A 19,743-nucleotide genomic window follows, 5' to 3' on the forward strand; every position below is an offset into this window, starting at 1 on the left:
CAAAAACAATACCCAGCTGTGGATATGACTGGTGACAGAAGCAAGGTCCGATGCTTTAAAGAGCAATATTGCATAGGAACCTGGAATGTCAGGTCCATGAATCAAGGCAAATTGGAAGTGGTCAAACAAGAGATGGCAAGAGTGAATGTCGACATTCTAGGAATCAGCGAACTCAAATGGACTGAAATGGGTGAATTTAACTCAGATGACCATTATATCTACTACTGCAGGCAGGAATCCCTCAGAAGAAATGGAGTAGCCATCATGGTCACCAAAAGAGTCTGAAATGCAGTACTTGGATGCAATCTCAAAAACGACAGAATGATCTCTGTTCATTTCCAAGGCAAACCATTCAATATCACAGTAATCCAAGTCTATGCCCCAACCAGTAATGCTGAAGAAGCTGAAGTTGAACGGTTCTATAAAGACCTACAAGACCTTTTAGAACTAACACCCCATAAAGATGTCCTTTTCATTATAGGGGACTGGAATGCAAAAGTAGGAAGTCAAGAAACACCTGGAGTAACAGGCAAATTTGGCCTTGGAATACGGAATGAAGCAGGGCAAAGACTAATAGAGTTTTGCTAAGAAAATGCACTGGTCATAGCAAACACCCTCTTCCAACAACACAAGAGAAGACTCTATACATGGACATCACCAGATGGTCAACACCAAAATCAGATTGATTATATTCTTTGCAGCCAAAGATGGAGAAGCTCTACACAGTCAGCAAAAACAAGACCAGGAGCTGACTGTGGCTCAGATCATGAACTCCTTATTGCCAAATTCAGACTTAAATTGAAGAAAGTAGGGAAAACCACTAGACCATTCAGGTATGACCTAAATCAAATCCCTTATGATTATACAGTGGAAGTGAGAAATAGATTTAAGGGCCTAGATCTGATAGATAGAGTGCCTGATGAACTATGGAATGAGGTTCGTGACATTGTACAGGAGACAGGGATCAAGACCATCCCCATGGAAAAGAAATGCAAAAAAAAAAAAAAAAAATGGCTGTCTGGGGAGGCCTTACAAATAGCTGTGAAAAGAAGAGAAGTGAAAAGCAAAGGAGAAAAGGAAAGATATAAACATCTGAAGGCAGAGTTCCAAAGAATAGCAAGAAGAGATAAGAAAGCCTTCTTCAGCGATCAATGCAAAGAAATAGAGGAAAACAACAGAATGGGAAAGACTAGAGATTTCTTCAAGAAAATCAGAGATACCAAAGGAACATTTCATGCAAAGATGAGCACGATAAAGGACAGAAATGGTATGGACCTAAGAGAAGCAGAAGATATTAAGAAGAGATGGCAAGAATACACAGAAGAACTGTACAAAAAAGATCTTCACGACCCAGATAATCACGATGGTGTGATCACTGACCTAGAGCCAGACATCCTGGAATGTGAAGTCAAATGGGCCTTAGAAAGCATCACTACGAACAAAGCTAGTGGAGGTGATGGAATTCCAGTTGAGCTATTCCAAATCCTGAAAGACGACGCTGTGAAAGTGCTTCACTCAATATGCCAGCAAATTTGGAAAACTCAGCAATGGCCACAGGACTGGAAAAGGTCAGTTTTCATTCCAATCCCAAAGAAAGGCAATGCCAAAGAATGCTCCAACTACCGCACAATTGCACTCATCTCACACGCTAGTAAAGTAATGCTCAAAATTCTCCAAGCCAGGCTTCAGCAATATGTGAACCGTAAACTTCCAGATGTTCAAGCTGGTTTTAGAAAAGGCAGAGGAACCAGAGACCAAATTGCCAACATCCACTGGATCATGGAAAAAGCAAGAGAGGTCGAGAAAAACATCTATTTCTGCTTTATTGACTATGCCAAAGCCTTTGACTGTGTGGATCACAATAAACTGTGGAAAATTCTGAAAGAGATGGGAATACCAGACCACCTGATCTGCCTCTTGAGAAATCCATATGCAGGTCAGGAAGCAACAGTTAGAACTGGACATGGAACAACAGACTGGTTCCAAATAGGAAAAGGAGTTCGTCAAGGCTGTATAGTGTCACCCTGTTTATTTAACTTATATGCAGAGTACATCATGAGAAACGCTGGACTGGAAGAAACACAAGCTGGAATCAAGATTGCCGGGAGAAATATCAATAACCTCAGATATGCAGATGACACCACCCTTATGGCAGAAAGTGAAGAGGAACTAAAAAGCCTCTTGATGAAAGTGAAAGAGGAGAGTGAAAAAGTTGGCTTAAAGCTCAACATTCAGAAAACGAAGATCATGGCATCCAGTCCCACCACTTCATGGGAAATAGATGGGGAAAGAGTGGAAACAGTGGAAACAGTGTCAGACTTTATTTTTCTGGGCTCCAAAATGACTGCAGATGGTGACTGCAGCCATGAAATTAAAAGACGCTTACTCCTTGGAAGGAAAGTTATGACCAACCTAGATAGCATATTCAAAAGCCGAGACATTACTTTGCCAATAAAGGTCCATCTAGTCCAGGCTATGGTTTTTCCTGTGGTCATGTATGGATGTGAGAGTTGGACTGTGAAGAAAGTTGAGCTCCAAAGAATTGATGCTTTTGAACTGTGGTGTTGGAGAAGACTCTTGAGAGTCCCTTGGACTGCAAGGAGATCCAACCAGTCCATTCTGAAGGAGATCAGCCCTGGGATTTCTTTGGAAGGAATGATGCTAAAGCTGAAACTCCAGTACTTTGGCCACCTCATGTGAAGAGTTGACTCATTGGAAAAGACTCTGATGCTGGGAGGGATTGGGGGCAGGAGGAGAAGGGGAGGACAGAGGATGAGATGGCTGGATGGCATCACTGACTCGATGGACGTGAGTCTGAGTGAACTCTGGGAGTTGGTGATGGACAGGGAGGCTAGGTGTGCTGCGATTCATGGAGTCACAAAGAGTTGGACACGACTGAGGGACTGATCTGATGTGATCTGAACACTGCAATTCAGTGGGGGAAATTATGGTTTTTTTCAATAAATGGTCCAGAGCAATTAGATACTCACATGGGGGGGGAAATGAGCCTTTTAAGTCCCTCTCTCAAATTGTTTCCCAAAATTAATGCACAATGCATTATAAATTTAATGTGAAAGACAAAATGGTAAAACTTATGGAGGAAAATATAACACTATTTTCATAACCTTTGCATACACATATCAGGATTATATAAAGAAGTTCCACAAACCAATAAGAAAAAGACAACAAAAATTTTTTAAATGAACAGAAGACTTGAACAGGCACTTCATTATAAAGGATATACAAATTGACAATAACCATATTGAAAGATGCTTAACATCAGTAATCATCAAAAAATGCCATTGTAAATCACATGGAAATGGCATTAGATACCCACCAGAATGGCTAACATTTTAAAAACTGCCTACCAAATGTCTGTGAGGATGTTGAGCAATTGGAAGTCTCACATGTGAGAGGGTAAATTAATTCAACCACTTTGAAAACTTTGCAGTATCTATTAAAGCTGGACACGTGTTTTGCTATGACCCAGAAATTCTTCTTCTAGATGAAAAAGAGTTATCTTTGCACTAACATGTACAAAAGGGTTCAAAGTAACTTTATTCATATTATCCAAAAAGTAGAAAAATTCCAGTGTCCATCAGAATGAATCAACAAATTGTGGTAAGTTCATAAGATAGAATACTCCAGAATAATAAAAAGAATCAGCTATGACACATGCAACTGTGGATGAATCCGCTAGACATAATGTTGGGCTAAAGAAGCCAGAATCAAAACAGTATAAACAACGGTAGTTATTGATAGAAAGTTAAAAAACAGACAAAACTAGTCTATGGTGATACAAATCTGAAGAATTGTTCCTTCTGTGACTGTTGATAACTGAGGGTAATCTTGACCCCTATTTGCCATTTGGCAATGTCTGAAGACATCTTTTGTTGTCACAACTTGTGTGGGAGGATGTTCCTACTAGTACCTTCTGCAGAGTCTAGGGATGCATCTTACATGTGTAGAACAGCCCCAATACACCCTCACCCACACAACAAAGATCTATCTAACACAAAATATCAATACTGCCAAGACTGAAAAACCCTACGCAAAGAGCCAACGCATTGGAAAAGACTTTGATGCTGGGAAAGATTGAAGGCAAAAGGAGAAGGGGATGGCAGAGAATGAGATGGTTAGACAGCATCACTGACTCAATGGACGTGAATCTGAGCAAACTCCAAGAGATAGTGAAGGACAGGGAAGCCTGGCACGTTGCAGGCCATGACTTAGCAACTGAACAATGAACAACCCCAGGAGAAGCGGAATTGGTTGGAAAGGATCACAAGGGAAGGTTCTGGGATGCTGATAAAGATCTGGGTCTTGATCTGGGTGGGATTTACCAGTGTGTTTATGTATGTAAATATTCATCAAGCTGTACACTTAAGATTAGTAGTTCACTTTACATCATGTTATATATCTTGGAAAACTTTTTAAAGGACAAATACAGTTTGAAAATACATTGTTTTTAAAAATACAAACAGATAAAATTATCCTACTGAAACACAAAGATTGATCCTAAATAGCCAAAACAATCTTGAAAAAGAACAAAGTTGGTAGACTCCTATTTCCTCCTTTCAAACTTACTACAAAGCTGTAGAAACCAGAACAGTGTGTTACTGGCATAAAGACAGACATAAAGACCAATGGGATAAAACAGAAATAAATCCTTATATATATGGTCAATTGATTTTTGACAAAGGTGCCAAGACCTTTCAGTGGAAAAAGAATGCTCTTTTCAATACATAGTGTTAAAAAAACTAGATATCCACATGCAAAAGAATGATGTTGGACCCCTTCCTCACACTGTACACAAAAATTAACTCAAAAATTAAACTTAAAAGCTAAAACTATAAAACTCTTAGAAGAGAACATAGGGAGAAATCTTCATGACATTGGATATGGCAATAATTTCTCTTATTTTTCAGACTACAGAATCATTCCATTTTATTCAGCTCAAAAAATACAATTCTTTTCTTTTTTACATGTTGTTTGTTTTTATTACTTTAGGGAAGAAATCTTTTTTTTTAAAGAAATTTTTATTTATTTATATTTTATTTAAATATTTATTCAGTTCAGTCGCTCGGTCGTGTCCGACTCTTTGCAACCCCATGAATCGCAGCACACCAGGCCTCCCTGTCCATCACCAACTCCCAGAGTTCACTCAGACTCATGTCCATCGAGTCAATGATGCCATCCAGCCATCTCATCCTCTGTTGTCCCCTTCTCCTCCCACCCCCAATCCCTCCCAGCATCAGAGTCTTTTCCAATGAGTCAACTCTTCACATGAGGTGGCCAAAGTACTGGAGTTTCAGCTTTAGCATCATTCCTTCCAAAGAAATCCCAGGGCTGATCTCCTTCAGAATGGACTGGTTGGATCTCCTTGCAGTCCAAGGGACTCTCAAGAGTCTTCTCTAACACCACAGTTCAAAAGCATCAATTCTTCGGCACTCAGCCTTCTTCACAGTCCAACTCTCACATCCATACATGACCACAGGAAAAACCATAGCCTTGACTAGACGAACCTTTGTTGGCAAAGTAATGTCTCGGCTTTTGAATATGCTATCTAGGTTGGTCATAACTTTCCTTCCAAGGAGTAAGCGTTTTTTAATTTCATGGCTGCAGTCACCATCTGCAGTCATTTTGGAGCCCAGAAAAATAAAGTCTGACACTGTTTCCACTGTTTCCCCATCTATTTCCCATGAAGTGGTGGGACTGGATGCCATGATCTTCGTTTTCTGAATGTTGAGCTTTAAGCCAACTTTTTCACTCTCCTCTTTTTACTTTCATCAAGAGGCTTTTTAGTTCCTCTTCACTTTCTGCCATAAGGGTGGTGTCATCTGCATATCTGAGGTCATTGATATTTCTCCCGGCAATCTTGATTCCAGCTTGTGTTTCTTCCAGTCCGGTGTTTCTCATGATGTACTCTGCATATAAGTTAAATAAACAGGGTGACACTATACAGCCTTGACGAACTCCTTTTTCTATTTGGAACCAGTCTGTTGTTCCATGTCCAGTTCTAACTGTTGCTTCCTGACCTGCATACAGATTTCTTAAGAGGCAAGTCAGGTGGTCTGGTATTCCCATCTCTTTCAGAATTTTCCACAGTTTATTGTGATCCACACAGTCAAAGGCTTTGGCATAGTCAATAAAGCAGAAATAGATGTTTATCTGGAACTCTCTTGCTTTTTCCATGATCCAGTGGATGTTGGCAATTTGATCTCTGGTTCCTCTGCCTTTTCTAAAACCAGCTTGAACATCAGGAAGTTCACGGTTCACGTATTGCTGAAGCCTGGCTTGGAGAATTTTGAGCATTACTTTACTGGCGTGTGAGATGAGTGCAATTGAGCATTCTTTGGTATTGGAGTATAAACAAAGGCAAAAATTTCTTAAACATAACACCAAGGTAACAGACAATAAAAGAGTAGATGAATTGATTCTCATCAAATTAATCACTTGTGCGTCAAAGGACAATGTTAAGAGAATAAAAAGACAACTCACAGAACGGGTGCCAATATTTACCAATTGTGTATCTGATAAGGAATTAATATTCAGAATATATAAAGAACTCCTAAACTCAACAACAAAAAGCAACTGAATTTTGGGACTTCCCTGGTAGTCCAGTATCATGACTCCATGCTTCAAATGCAGGGGGCATGAGTTTGATCCCTGGTCAGAGAACTAAGATCCCACATGCTGTGTAGCATGGCCACAAAATTAAAAATAAAAAACCAAATGTGAAAATAGGCAAAAGACATTATACAAATGTTCAATAGGCATATTAAAAAAATGTTCAACATCATTTATTAGTCATTAGGGAAATGCAAATCGAAATCACAATTGAAATATTACTTCACACTCTTTAGGATGGCTATTATAAAAATGTTTTCTAAAAAAAAAAAAAAACAAAAATAAAAAGTGCTGGCAAGGAGAGATTAATAGTGCAGCAATAGAAACCCTTGTACATTAGAACCTCTGTACATTGTTGGAGGGAGTGCAAAATGGTACAGCTGGTATGGGAAATAATTTAGTATTTCCTCAGAAAGCTAAACAAGAATTACCATACGATTCAGCAGTTTCACTCCTAGGTATATATCTAAAGGAATTGAAAGCAAGGATTCAGAGATTTTTGAGCTGATGTGTATAGCAGCATTATCCATCATAGCCAAATAGTCGTCCATGGACAAATAAAATGTGGTACATTTATTGGAATACTATCCAACCACAAAAAGGAATGAAGTACTGATTCATGTTACAACATAGATGAATGTTATGCTAAGTAAACATTATACAAAAGAACAACTGTGTGATTCCATTTCATGAGTTACCTAGAGTAGGCAAATTCATAGAGACAGAAAGCAGGTTAGAGTTCATGTGGGACTGGGGAGAGAGGAATAGGGAGTTACTACTTTATGGTAAGACCTTCTATTTGGGATGACAGACAGTGGTAACACAATATTGTGAGGTGACTAATGCCACTGAATTAAACACTTAAAAATGTTTAAAATGGCAGATTTATGTTATATATATTTTACTACAATTTTTAAAAGATTTATCATATAATATACCAAGAGCCATTGAACTGTGTACTTTAAGTGGGTAAATTGTATAGTATGTGAATTAGATCACAATAATAACTGGACTCCACAAGTAAAGGAATGAAGTGGAACCTCAATTTCACTCCATTTCACTTGAACAGATGGATATATTAATAACATTCCAATAAAAATGCCAGAGAGATTGTTTGAGGACCTAGACAAATGTATTTTAAAATGTATACAGAAGAATGAGGGTGTTTGAATAGCCTCCAGGGCATGGTGTGGAGGCTGTTGTCCTTGGAATAATTTTAAGAACTTTAAAGAGGGATTCTTTCAGATATGAATGCATATCTGTAAAGCCATGGTAATTTTTTAAAATTGCAATGTGGTATTGGTAAATGAGCAAATAAAAATATTTGGAGATATAAATAACTGGGAAAAGATCTTTACAACATCAAACACTGATGGATTCATTTACAGAACTCTTGCACATCAAAAGTGAGTCACGGGTTCCAGAGAGGACCCCAAGGCTTCACTTAGGTGGGAACCTCAAAAACTCAAGTCTGCCTGCTCCACTGGTCAAACTCTGACCTGAGAAACCAGGCCTGAAATTCATCAAGAAAGAAAAGAAGGTATAGTTAGATGACTTGTAATTTGTACAGGATAAAGTATCATTATATGGAATATTATATTACAGTTAATAAAACTGAAGCTCAGAGAGATTAAGTAGCTCATTCCAAGTCACACAGCAAGCAGGGGCTGAGCACTAGATCTCCCGTGTATAATTAATGTATTGCATGTTATCCATTACATGCTGTGTCCTTCCTTTCCCCTCTCCTCTTCCCTCCCTACCCTACAAATCTGAATAGAGTTCTTCCAGGTCGGTGTCCTCTCTAGGGCTGGCACTCTGGCCTTACTCACCCTGAGGGATGCTCTGGAAGGCCGTGGAGTCCTTATTTGTGGTGTTGCCGGTGGGGAGCCCCGGTGGGAACTGGCCCACCTCCACACGAGTCATCTCACTCCAGCTCTCCAGAGTCCCCTCCAGAGGCATGGTGTGGATACTGCTGTCCTCGAAACACTCCTGCTGGCTGCTCAGCGTCAGGGTGGAGGTGTCGCTGAAGATGAGGCTGGAACCCAGGCTCAGAGTCTCCTTGGAGCCCAGGATCAGGGTCATGCACGAGGGTGGCGAAACGGTGGAGGTGGGTCCATGCGTGCTGGAGTGCAGGCTGACAACGTCGTTGGAACCAGGAACCAGGGTCAAGCTTGAAGCCTGAGTGACGGTCATGTTCAAATCAGACTTGGGGTTGCCATTTGAAGCCACGCTGATGGTTCCCTTGGAACTTGTGTTCCAGACTGCACCAAAGGCTCTTTTTGAAACAGATCCAGAGATGTTATGTGAAACCACAGTGATGGTCTCGTTCGTGTCTTGCATAAGGGACTCAGGAGAACCTGAAGCTGCGTTCAGGTCCAGCTTGGATATGTTCCCTGAGCCCATGCCGAGCAGCTGATTGGAGTCAGGATCCAGAAAAGGGGTTGAGGCTGGAGTAAGGAGAGTTTTTGAGCCTGGCCTGGAAATGCTGTGGCCCAGAACAAGGGAGTCTTTGGAATAAGGCCTTAAAAATGGGTTTGTCTCAGGCCTGGAAGGATTGGAGTTGCTCTGACCCAAATCAAAAAGATTGCTCGAGAGGGAGTTGACAGCCTCCTCCGAATGTGGCCCAGCATGGGTCCCCGAGCTCATACCCTGGGCCTCCATAGAGTGGGGGTTCAGAATGAGGTTTGAGGCTGGACTTAGGGTCCCCTGTGAGTTAGGCCTTGAGAGGTGATTGGAATCCAAAGCCAGGGCTTCACCAGAGTGGGCAGCAGTGATCTGGAGGGAACCTGGAGTTGTGGACCTGCTGTCATCAGGTCTGGGGGTGTTATCAGACTCCAGGCCAGGGGCCTCCTCTGAGACCGGAATCAGAGTTGGATTAAGGTCTGGAACAAGAGCCACGCCAGGACTCAGGGATGGATTCAAGAGAGCAACAAGGTCTGTGTTTAGGCTGGGCCCAGAGATGATGCCAGAGCCTAAACCAGGGGCCTCAGTGGAGTTGAGATTGGGTGTCATGTTCGCGTCTTCACAGAGGACCAGACTAGTCCCTGGACCCAAGGCCATGCCCGATCTGAAGGTCTGTCAGTGCCACTGCCCCCTTCTATCCAATAGCTGACTGTCGAGCTCCCTGAAGTGCTCCTGAGAGAGAGAAAAGGCAAGTTCAGCCTCACCTATTGAAATCTTTCCATGGCTCCCCATGGATGACCTCCATGACCACGCCCAGCCCACCTGTCCAGCTCCGTCCTACATCGCTCTCCCCTAGCTCTCTCAGCTCCAGCCTCATCCTCTGTGTTCCTTTCTTTGACCACACCCCGTTCCCTTTCAGCTCACAGTCCTTAAATGTAGTTTCCCTGGCCTGGAACCTCCCCCTACTCTCCTCGCTGATCCTACTCCTCCAAGCAAATGATACACAGCACTTTATTCCAATGATTTGTTTAGTGGTCCAGCCCCTGCTAGAGATGAGTGGGGACATTGGTGAGAACTATGCTGGGAGGGATTGGGGGCAGGAGGAAAAGGGGACAACAGAGGATGAGATGGCTGGATGGAATCACCGATTCGATGGACATAAGTTTGAGTGAACTCCGGGAGTCAGTGATGGACAGACAGGCCTGGCGTGCCGCAATTTATGGGGTAGCAAAGAGTCGGACACGACTGAGTGACTGAACTGAACTGAACTGAACTGATGCACATCTTAGTCCCTGGGGCATCCCCAGCACCTAACGTAATACTAGGTCCACAGTAGGAAGTCCACGAACACTAGACAAATGAGGAAACTCTCCCACCTTAAGGTAGAAAGGGAGAAGGGGAAGTCTCCTTATTTACTACTTCCAGCCAACCCCTAAGTTGCAAGAACTACTCTGTGAATGGCTGTGGCACTAGATGCCCAAAGGAGCCTTGGCAGAGATGCCCACTGCCCTTAACAGTTTGTTCTGGGTGAGGCAAACTAAATGGAGGAGAACCTGAGCATATCATCCAAAGCAGAGCCTGTCTCAGCCCAGCAACCTCACTGCTGGGTGAACTCCCCAGTTCCCCGACCCCATCCCACTCCAGAAAGACTAGACAAAGGAGGAAACTCTCCCACCTTACCCTGCCCCACCCCCACACCTGGGCCTCCCTCCCTATGGGAACCGTAGGGACAGCTCACCTGCATGCATGGTGTTCTTAAGCAGGACTGGGCCCCTGTGAGGAGATGCGAAAGGAGATCAAGTCAGGCAAAAGTGGCTTTTTTGGTACTTACTGAGCAAAGTCTAAAGGCCAGGCACACACTTCTGCTCACAAAATCCCCCTGCATGCACACACACACACACATACACACCCAGAAGTTAGATATGCTTACTCCATTGTATGCTTAAGGAAGGGGAGGTCAAGTCACACACCCAAGTCTGGCCCTCCACAGGCTAAACATCCTTCTTCAGTCATTTTCCCTAGCTAACACCTACAGCTTCACCCCTTCAGATTTCAGCTTATATGCTACAAGCCTTCCAGGTCCCCCAGACAGGTGAGGTCCACCTGTAAGTTCCCAGGGCATTTTGTCCACTTCCCCTTTCTTGGCACACAATATCTGGTTTCCTCGCTAAACCACAAGATCCACAAGAGTCTAGCACCCCCACCTGCCCTAGAGCCCGCGCGCCGCAGCAAGAGAAGCCACCACAATGAGGACCTCGCACTCTGCAGTTAGAACACAGTGCCTGTTGGCCACAACTCGAGAAAGCCCTCGCGCAGCCACAAAGACCCAGCGCGGCCAAACGTTACAATAAATACATAAAATAGAAAGGAGTCTAGCACAGCACCCGGAACACAGTAAACGTTCAATAAATGAGCTTGTTATTTCATCCTTTTATCTCTTCTTCATTCATTCATCCATTCCGTTGCTAGCTCATTTCATCACATATCATTTCTTATTCATTCATGCACTAACTCATTCACTAAATCATTTACTCATACCATACATTTTGCTGTGCACCTTATAGCTTGGCTTTGAAAAAAATACAGATTCACAGTCATGTTGTCCTGGGTTCAATTCCCAGCTCATCCTCCTACTAGTGTCAGCAAACTTGGGCAAGAGACACTCCCCACTCCCATCCTCCTCGTCTCTAATATGGGGAACATAAAGCCTGCCACGCAGGGTGGTTAAAGTCTCAGCATCTGGCATGGAGCCCACTTGGCCCACTGAAGGTCTTCTCTAAATTAGTTACTCATTCTGTTACTCTCTGTGAGGCATTATGAGCAGAGTAAGGTACTTAGAGCCCAGTGGGACCTTCCTTCACCCCCAAGCCAGCAGTTCATGCAGAGCTTTGCAACTTGCCTCAGAGGAAGGAAGTTTCACTTACCATCAACACCAGAGGTGATTTTACCCTGAAGCTAATGAAATTTAAAATTTCAAGGCTCCTTGCTCATACTGTTCTTTTCCAAAGGGCCTGTACATAATTTTGTATTCATAATTTTGTCTTCTACTTAAACAGGAGCCTCAAAATTATAAAAAGCCTCAGGGCTCCAAAATACCCTGGATCATCCCTCGCGTATTCTCCTCTCTGTACACACACATACACACACAAACACATGTCATATTTATCAAAAGGAGGCATTTTCAACCTGGAAAAAATTTGAGTCAGGTACAGCCTATGATGCGGTCAGTAGGATTTTGGAAGGCCTACCTGGTTTAACCTGTGAAAGAACATAAGCTCTACTCCTCTGACACAATAAATGCATAATACTGGTCACTGGGCAAAAAGCCATAGGTCTCAAGCCAGGCTGACCCTCCTTCATCCAGAAGAAAAGAGCAGATCTCCCTCACTTTCTTCTATTTCCTCAATCCTCCTCCTCCACCCTGCAACACACAGGTGAGTCTTCAGAGCTTAGGTAGGCAGCCCACATCTTATCCTCCACCAAAGGGATATTGTGCATCAGGAAGATGGTGGTTGTTGAGGTGGGACCCAGGGGAACTAAAGGAAGTTGCTATACAGCTGCTTATTGGCTTTTGCCCCCAGGTCCTGGAGCCCCCGTTGAGGAGAACAGAGGGTGGCCATAAACCACCTAGCCCCATCAGAGACTGAGAATCATTGACTGGTTCCCATCCTTTCTCCTCTACCTTTATGAAACCTTCCAGGCCCTTGGTAAGGGTTTCTGGGGCTCTCAGAAAGAGGAACTATCAGTGGATCTTCCAGTTCCTCGTTGAGAACATGTTTATCAGATGTATGGGCCTGGAATGTGTCAGGCACTTGTATGAGTATGTATACACACATGCACGCACACACGTCTGACATTGTTGCACCTCGGTTCTAGAAAATCCAAACAGACTTTGCCATCATTCCTCCAAATCAGATCCTCTTATTCTCTTACATTGCAAGGCACTGGAACCATAATCCAAGCCAGACACAATATCATCCTTGACTATACTCTTCTTGACTTGCTGAATCCAAATTTTGCCAAGTTCTGCTAATTCTGGCTCCAGAAAAATCCCCAAGTATCTCCTCATATCTCCATCACCACTGCTAAACCCTAGTACGGCTCCCACTGCTTTGGGACTCTGTCTTGGAATTGCCCTCTCAACAAGGATCCCTGTGCATAAGGGTTGCTCCCAACAAACCATTTTCCAAATTGAGCACAAAGTTCTTCCTTTAAAATTGCATTCAACAGTATGGTACTGGCAAAAAGATAGAAATATAGGCTAATTGAATAGAACTGAGAGTCAGGAAATAAATCCATGCATCTATGGTCAACTGATCTTTGACGAGGATGCCAAACCTGTTCAACGGGGAAAAAATATTCTCTTCAACAAATGGTGGTGGGATGACTGGAAATCAACACCTGAAATAATAGATTTGGCCTCTTTCACACTAAATATAAAACTTTAATCACAATGGACAAAAGACCTAAATATAAGAGCTAAAATTGTAAAACTCTTGGAAGAAAATATATGGATAAATCCTCATAACCTTGGATTTGGCGATGGTTTCTTAGATATGACACCAAGATCACAAGAAACAAGAAAAAAAAAGATAAATTGAACATTACCAAAATTAAAAACTTGTGTATCAAAAGGCACTATTAGAAAGTGAAAAGACAACTTACAGAAGGGGATGAAATATTTATAAGTCATATACCTAATTAGATCTAGTATCTAGAATAACAAATAACAATATTACAACATACAACAAAAAGATAAACAACCCAATTTAAAAATGGGCAAACAACTTGAGTAGAACACTTTAGTCATTCAGTTCAGTTCAGTCGCTCAGTCGTGTCCGACTCTTTGAGACCCCATGAATTGCAGCATGCCAGGCCTCCCTGTCCATCACCAACTCCTGGAGTTCGCTCAGACTCACCTGCATCGAGTTGGTGATGCCATCCAGCCATCTCATCCTCTGTCATCCCCTTCTCCTCCTGCCCCCAATCCCTCCCAGCATCAGAGTCTTTTCCAATGAATCAACTCTTCTCATGAGGTGGCCAAAGTACTGGAGTTTCAGCTTTAGCATCATTCCTTCCAAAGAAATCCCAGGACTGACCTCCTTTATAATGGACTGGTTGGATCTCCTTGCAGTCCCAGGGACTCTCAAGAGTCTTCTCCAACACCACAGTTCAAAAACATCAATTCTTCAGCACTCAGCTTTATTCACAGTTCAACTCTCACATCCATACATGACCACAGGAAAAACCATAGCCTTGACTAGACGGACCTTTGTTGGCAAAGTAATGTCTCTGCTTTTCAATATGCTATCTAGGTTGGTCATAACTTTCCTTCCAAGGAGTAAGCGTTTTTTAATTTCATGGCTGCAATCACCATCCGCAGTGATTTTAGAGAAATGTAAATCAAAACAACACTAAGATAACACTTCGCACCCACTGTGGTGGTTATAATTTCAAGAAATAGAAAATAGCAAGTGTTGGCAATGATATAGAAAAATTGGAACCATCAAACATTGCTGGTGGGAATGAAAATTATGTGGCCTCTATAAAAACCAACCTGGCTGTTCCTCAGGAAGTTAAACTAGAATGGCCATATAATGCAGCAATTTCACTCCTATGTATATACCACAAACAACTGAAAATTGATGTTCCAACCAAAACTTGGACACAAAAGTTCACAGCTGCAGTATTCACTAGAGCTAAATGTGGAAACAACCAACATGTCCATTGACTGGTAAACAGATAAAAAAAAAAACATGGTATATCCACACAATGAAATATTATCTACCCATAAAAAGAACTGAGTACTGATACATGCTAAATATGGTAAACTTTGAAAATATTATGTTATGTGAAAGAAGCTAGATGCAAAAAATCACATATGGTATGATTCCATTTATATGGTCTATCTAGATAATCAAATCTAGAGAGATTAATAGCAGATTAAAGCAGACAGACTGTCATGAGCAGGAGAAATGGGAGAATGGGAAGTGACTTCTTAATGAGTATGGGGTTTCCTTTTGGAGTGACAAAAATATTCTGAAGCTAGATAATGGTGATAATTGTGCAACATTATAAAGGTACCAATTGTCACTGATGGTAAATTCTATGCTATGTGTTTTGTACAACAGCTTTTTTTTTTTTTTTTTTTTTTAATGCATGTAACAGATAAGAGAGAGTCCCTTGGACTTCAAGGAGATCAAACCAGTCAATCCTAAAGGAAATCGGTCCCGAATATTCATTGGAAGGACTGATGCTGAAGCTGAAGCTCCAATACTTTGGCCACCTGATGCAAAGAATAGACTCACTGGAAAGGACCCTGATGCTGGAAAAGATTGAAGGCAGGAGGAGAAGGGGACGACAGAGGATGAGATGGTTGGACGGCATCACTGACTCAACAGACTTGAGTTTGAGCAAGCTGAGGGATTTGGTGATGAACAGGGAGGCCTGGTGTGCTGCAGGCCGTGGGGTTGCAAAGAGTCATACACGACTGAGCCAATGAACTGAAGTGAACTGAACAGACAAGAGGGCATAGACTCACTTTTCCATGCTCTTCCTTTGTAAATACAACTAAATATCCTGGAAATAGTTCAACAGACAACCAAAAACAAACCAAAAAAAGGACTCAAATCTAGAAAGAAGGCAGTGGACTAGTTAGAAACCTCAGGGCTGGAGGGATGACAAGGTGGTGAGTTCTCTAGGGTTTTCTTCTTATCTCCCATATATTCCAGACTGGGTACCAGAGAGGCCTGTAACACAGATCTGCCAAGAGCATAAACACACTTGCAAGAAAAGAAAACCCTGTTTTCTCTGACCAAAGGACCAGAAAGAGAAGCCCAACAAAGAGCGAGCCCCGGGGGGAGCCCCACTCCCTACTCCATGCCCAGGGCAGCAGCAGTTTAATCCATCTGCAGTGGCAGTGAGAGTAGAGCCTTGTATCATGGGCCTGCCACTGAAAGGCAGAAAAGTGACTAGGGCCCACAGCTCCTGAGCCCCACAGGGACACAGTTGGCCCAGAGAAGTGCCTCATTCCCCTGCAGATAACAGCAGTACAAATAAACAGGAGCTCCAATAGCTGAAGAACAAAGCAGGCTAGTGCTCTAGAAGCTATCACTGAAACCATGGTCCAGCAGAGTAGCCCAGAACCTACACCCTAAACCTTAACCTGCTAAAATAAAAGTTTTAAATAGGCTCAAGAATCTCTTAACATAATATCCAAAATGTCAAGGACACAATAAAAAATTGCTTGTCATACCAAAGACTAGGAAAAGAGCATCCTGATGAAACAGATGTCAGAATTTGTGAAAATGACTTTAAAGCAGCCATAAAAATACTTCAACAAGCAAGTACAAATCCTCTTGAAACTAATGATAAAATAGAAAATCCCAACAAAGAAATCAAAGTTATTTTAAAAATACAGTAACCAAAATTAAGATAGAAATTATTTTTAAATTCAATAACTGAAAAAAATTTTAGCTTGCTGGATGAGCTCAATAGTAAAGTGAAGATAACAAGATAGAATCAATGAACTTGAAGGCAGACTAATAAAATTTACTTAATCTGAACAGCAGAGACAAAATAGACTGAAATAAAACTGGACAGATTCTCAGGTATCTGTGGAACAAAACAAAATATCTAATATTCGTATCATCAGAGTTCTGAAAAGAGAAGAGAAAAAGTGTTGAAAATTTCCAAAGTAGAAATGGCTGAAAACTTCCCAACTTAAGGAAAGATATAAACATACAGATTCAGGAAGATAAGAAAATCCAAAATGGGACAAACCCAAAGAAACCCATGCCAAAATACATCATGATTAAACTTCTGAAAACTAAAAGCATTGAAAAAATTATCTTAAAAGCAATCAGAGAGAATTACCTATAGAAGAACACTAATCTGAATGAGAGTAGATTTCTCATCTGAAGCCATGAAGGCCAGCAAGAAGTGGTACCCATTTTTTAAGTGCTGAAAGAAAAGAAGTCAACCACAACTTTTATAACTGGCAAAGTCATTCTTCAAGGATGAGGGGAAATAAAGATACTCTTAGACAGTACTTTCCTGTTCAATGGTTAAGACTCCCTGCTTCCACTGCAGGCAACATGGGTTTGATCCCTGGTAGGGGAACTAAGATCCCACATATGCTACAGTGTGGCCAAAAAAAAACAGATAAAGGAAAAATATGTGTGAATTCAACCATGCCATCCCCCTCTTAGAACCCCTCGGTGACTTTTCATGGCTTTTTAGACTGTGGGGGTGTGGGTTATATTTTCTAAAAGACAGATTCCCAGGGCTTCCCTGGTGATCCAGTAGCTAAGAATCCATCTTGCAATGCAGGGGACACTGGTTTGATTCCTGGTCTGGGAAGATCCCACATGCCTCGAGGCAACTAAGCCTTCAAGCCACAACGAGGGAGCCCACAGAGCCCTACAGGCCGTGCTCTGCAACAAGAGAAGCCACTGCAATGAGAAGCTCAAGCACTGCAGCTAGAGAGCAGCCCCCGCTCGCCACAACTAAAGAAAGCCCACTCAGAGCAAAGGAGACCCAGCACAGACAAAAATAACAGCTAACTGATTAAAAAAAAAAAAAGATTCTCAGGCTTCACCCTTAGAAATTCCACTTTGTAGCTCTGAGGGGACCCAGGAATAAGCATTTATCAAGCCCCTCCACTCCTCCCCAAAGTGATAATCACAAAGCTGATGGAAAGGCCACAAGTGGAGACACTCGGACCTTCAATCTGACGTCTGTGTTTCATTTGCCAAGAGCCTCAGCCCACAGGCCTTACCCTCCATCTCTTCAGCTACATCCATCCCTTTCCAAGCCACATGCCTGAGCCCCTTTCAAACTTCTTCTGGTGCTTCCAATGGGGCCTTTGCAAATACCCTTTCCTCTTCCTGAAGACTTCCCCCAGACTGCCCACCACTTCATCATTCCCCTGGCTAACATCTAGTCACATTCCAGATGCCAGTTTAGGTTTCTGTTCCTCTAGGAATGTTCCTAGGACCCTCAAATGTGGCTGAGGTGCCCTCCTCGTGTGATCACCTGTATCAGAGAATTGCTCTGTTTACCTGTGTGTCTCCAGTTTAGAAAATGAGCTTCGTGGATATCTATTACCCCTGTTTTCCCAAGACAATGCCTAGTACCCAGAGAAGATTCAGAAAACATTAACAGAATAAGGAAATGAATGAATGACAACTCTTCAAGACAGGTACCATCATCCTCATTTACTGGCACGTCAATTCAGACTGCTCAGGGGACATAAGTAGATTTTTACAAAGCCTCCCGCAAGTGGCAGAGGAAGGATTCAAACCCAGGTATACTTAGCTCACAAGTTTCCCTACAGGATCCCAGAGATTTCCAAGGTATGAGTCACTCAGTGAGACCACATTTTCCCACTTCTCATTCCTTATTCCCTCTGCCGCTCTTAGGCTCTGTGATGTGTTAAGTCACTTCAATTGTGTCTGACTCTTTGCGAACCCATTGATTATAACCCATCAGGCTCCTATGTCCATGGGATTCTCTAGACAAGAATACTGGGGTGGATTGCCATACCCCACCCCCTTCAGGGGATCTTCCTGACCCAGGGATTGAACCTGTATCTCATGTCTCCTACATTGGCAAGCAGGTTCTTTATCACTAGCACCACCTGGGAAACCCTCTATCCTACAGGGAAAGTCCAGTGAAAACAACACATCTCTCCTAATGCCCAGCTATAATGCACAAATCCAGGGCTTTGGAGTCAGCTGAACTTGAATTCAAAACCTGCCCTCTCTCTCACCAGAGGTGTGAGTCAGGGAAGGAAGCTTCCCCACACTGAATGACTATCTTAATGCTCAATTCATGAGATAAGTATAGAGAATAAAATGTGATAATGCACATAGGAATTTTCATAGCATCTGGCCCCCAGCAGTTCCCCCAGTAAATGTCCATCCTCACTGTCCCTTCCTCCCTATGGGTGATGGTTGGGTGGTGGCCTTGAGAAAAAGACCAAGTCTGGCTTTCAGTTCTCTGCACCCTCTCCCCCTAGTCCGTGGTATTCCCTCCCTGGATCTCACTCTCCCTCTCCTCCCCCAGACTCCCACCCACCGTATTCTCAGAACTTGTTAGCCTAAATGCTTTGTCCATGAGCTTTAAGCAACTGTTGTAAAGTTCAATGCATTACCTCCACCTGGGGCATCCACATGGTAACAGAAAATTCAGCCTTAAGTCAAAGGTACGAAGTTCTAAGAGTGGAATTACAGCCAGAGGGAGACTTTTACCCAGTGGGGTGGGGTCAAGGTGGTAACTGCCTTGTGGAGGCTGTGGTGGCTGCCCCCACCCCTGGGACTTTCCCAGAGCCACCCCTCTGCTTACCTAGGCTCCCCCCCCCACCCCCAGCTCTGGTGTTGCAGTCTTTGTGAGGTCACCATGACTCAGAGTTCCCAGCCAATGAGGCCCCTTCTATGCCTACACAGTCGGAAGAAGCAGGGAGATGTCCTTTCTAAGAAGGAGGCATCTTCAGCCCCTCCACCACGGCCTGGAAATGACCTAGCTCAGACTAGCTCAGACAAAGTCTGACTTCCTCACCTGGCATTCAAGTCTTCTCATAAAATCCCCTCACCCTGCAACTCAATTGTTGTTGTTCTGTCACTAAGTCAGGTCCAACTCTTTGCAACACCATGGACTGAAGTACACCAGGCTTCCCTGTCCTTCAGCATCTCCCAGAGTTTGCTCAAA

At 42.8% G+C, this 19,743-nt stretch overlaps 1 protein-coding gene across 5 annotated transcripts in view; it reads right to left on the minus strand.

Moving 5' to 3' along the window:
- Positions 1 to 19,391, minus strand: part of MROH7 (maestro heat like repeat family member 7) — a 54,930-nt gene extending 35,539 nt beyond the window's left edge. For 4 of the 5 annotated variants that reach the window (XR_009735440.1, XM_061411826.1, XM_061411824.1 and 1 more), the window contains exons 1-3: positions 19,190 to 19,391; positions 10,772 to 10,806; positions 8,460 to 9,765 (exon numbers count right to left, since the gene is read on the minus strand). Coding sequence is in view for 4 of the 5 variants with exons in the window: in XM_061411826.1 (XP_061267810.1) it covers positions 8,460 to 9,690 (1,231 nt within the window). In the remaining variant the exon portion in view is untranslated. The remainder of the gene's footprint in view (positions 1 to 8,459; positions 9,766 to 10,771; positions 10,807 to 19,189) is intronic. The other variant, XM_061411823.1, reaches the window with a different exon arrangement.
- Between the last annotated feature and the right edge of the window lie 352 nt (positions 19,392 to 19,743).

The sequence above is a fragment of the Bos javanicus genome, chromosome 3 (genome assembly GCF_032452875.1).
Source record: "Bos javanicus breed banteng chromosome 3, ARS-OSU_banteng_1.0, whole genome shotgun sequence".
In the NCBI taxonomy this organism is placed as follows: Eukaryota; Metazoa; Chordata; class Mammalia; order Artiodactyla; family Bovidae; genus Bos; species Bos javanicus.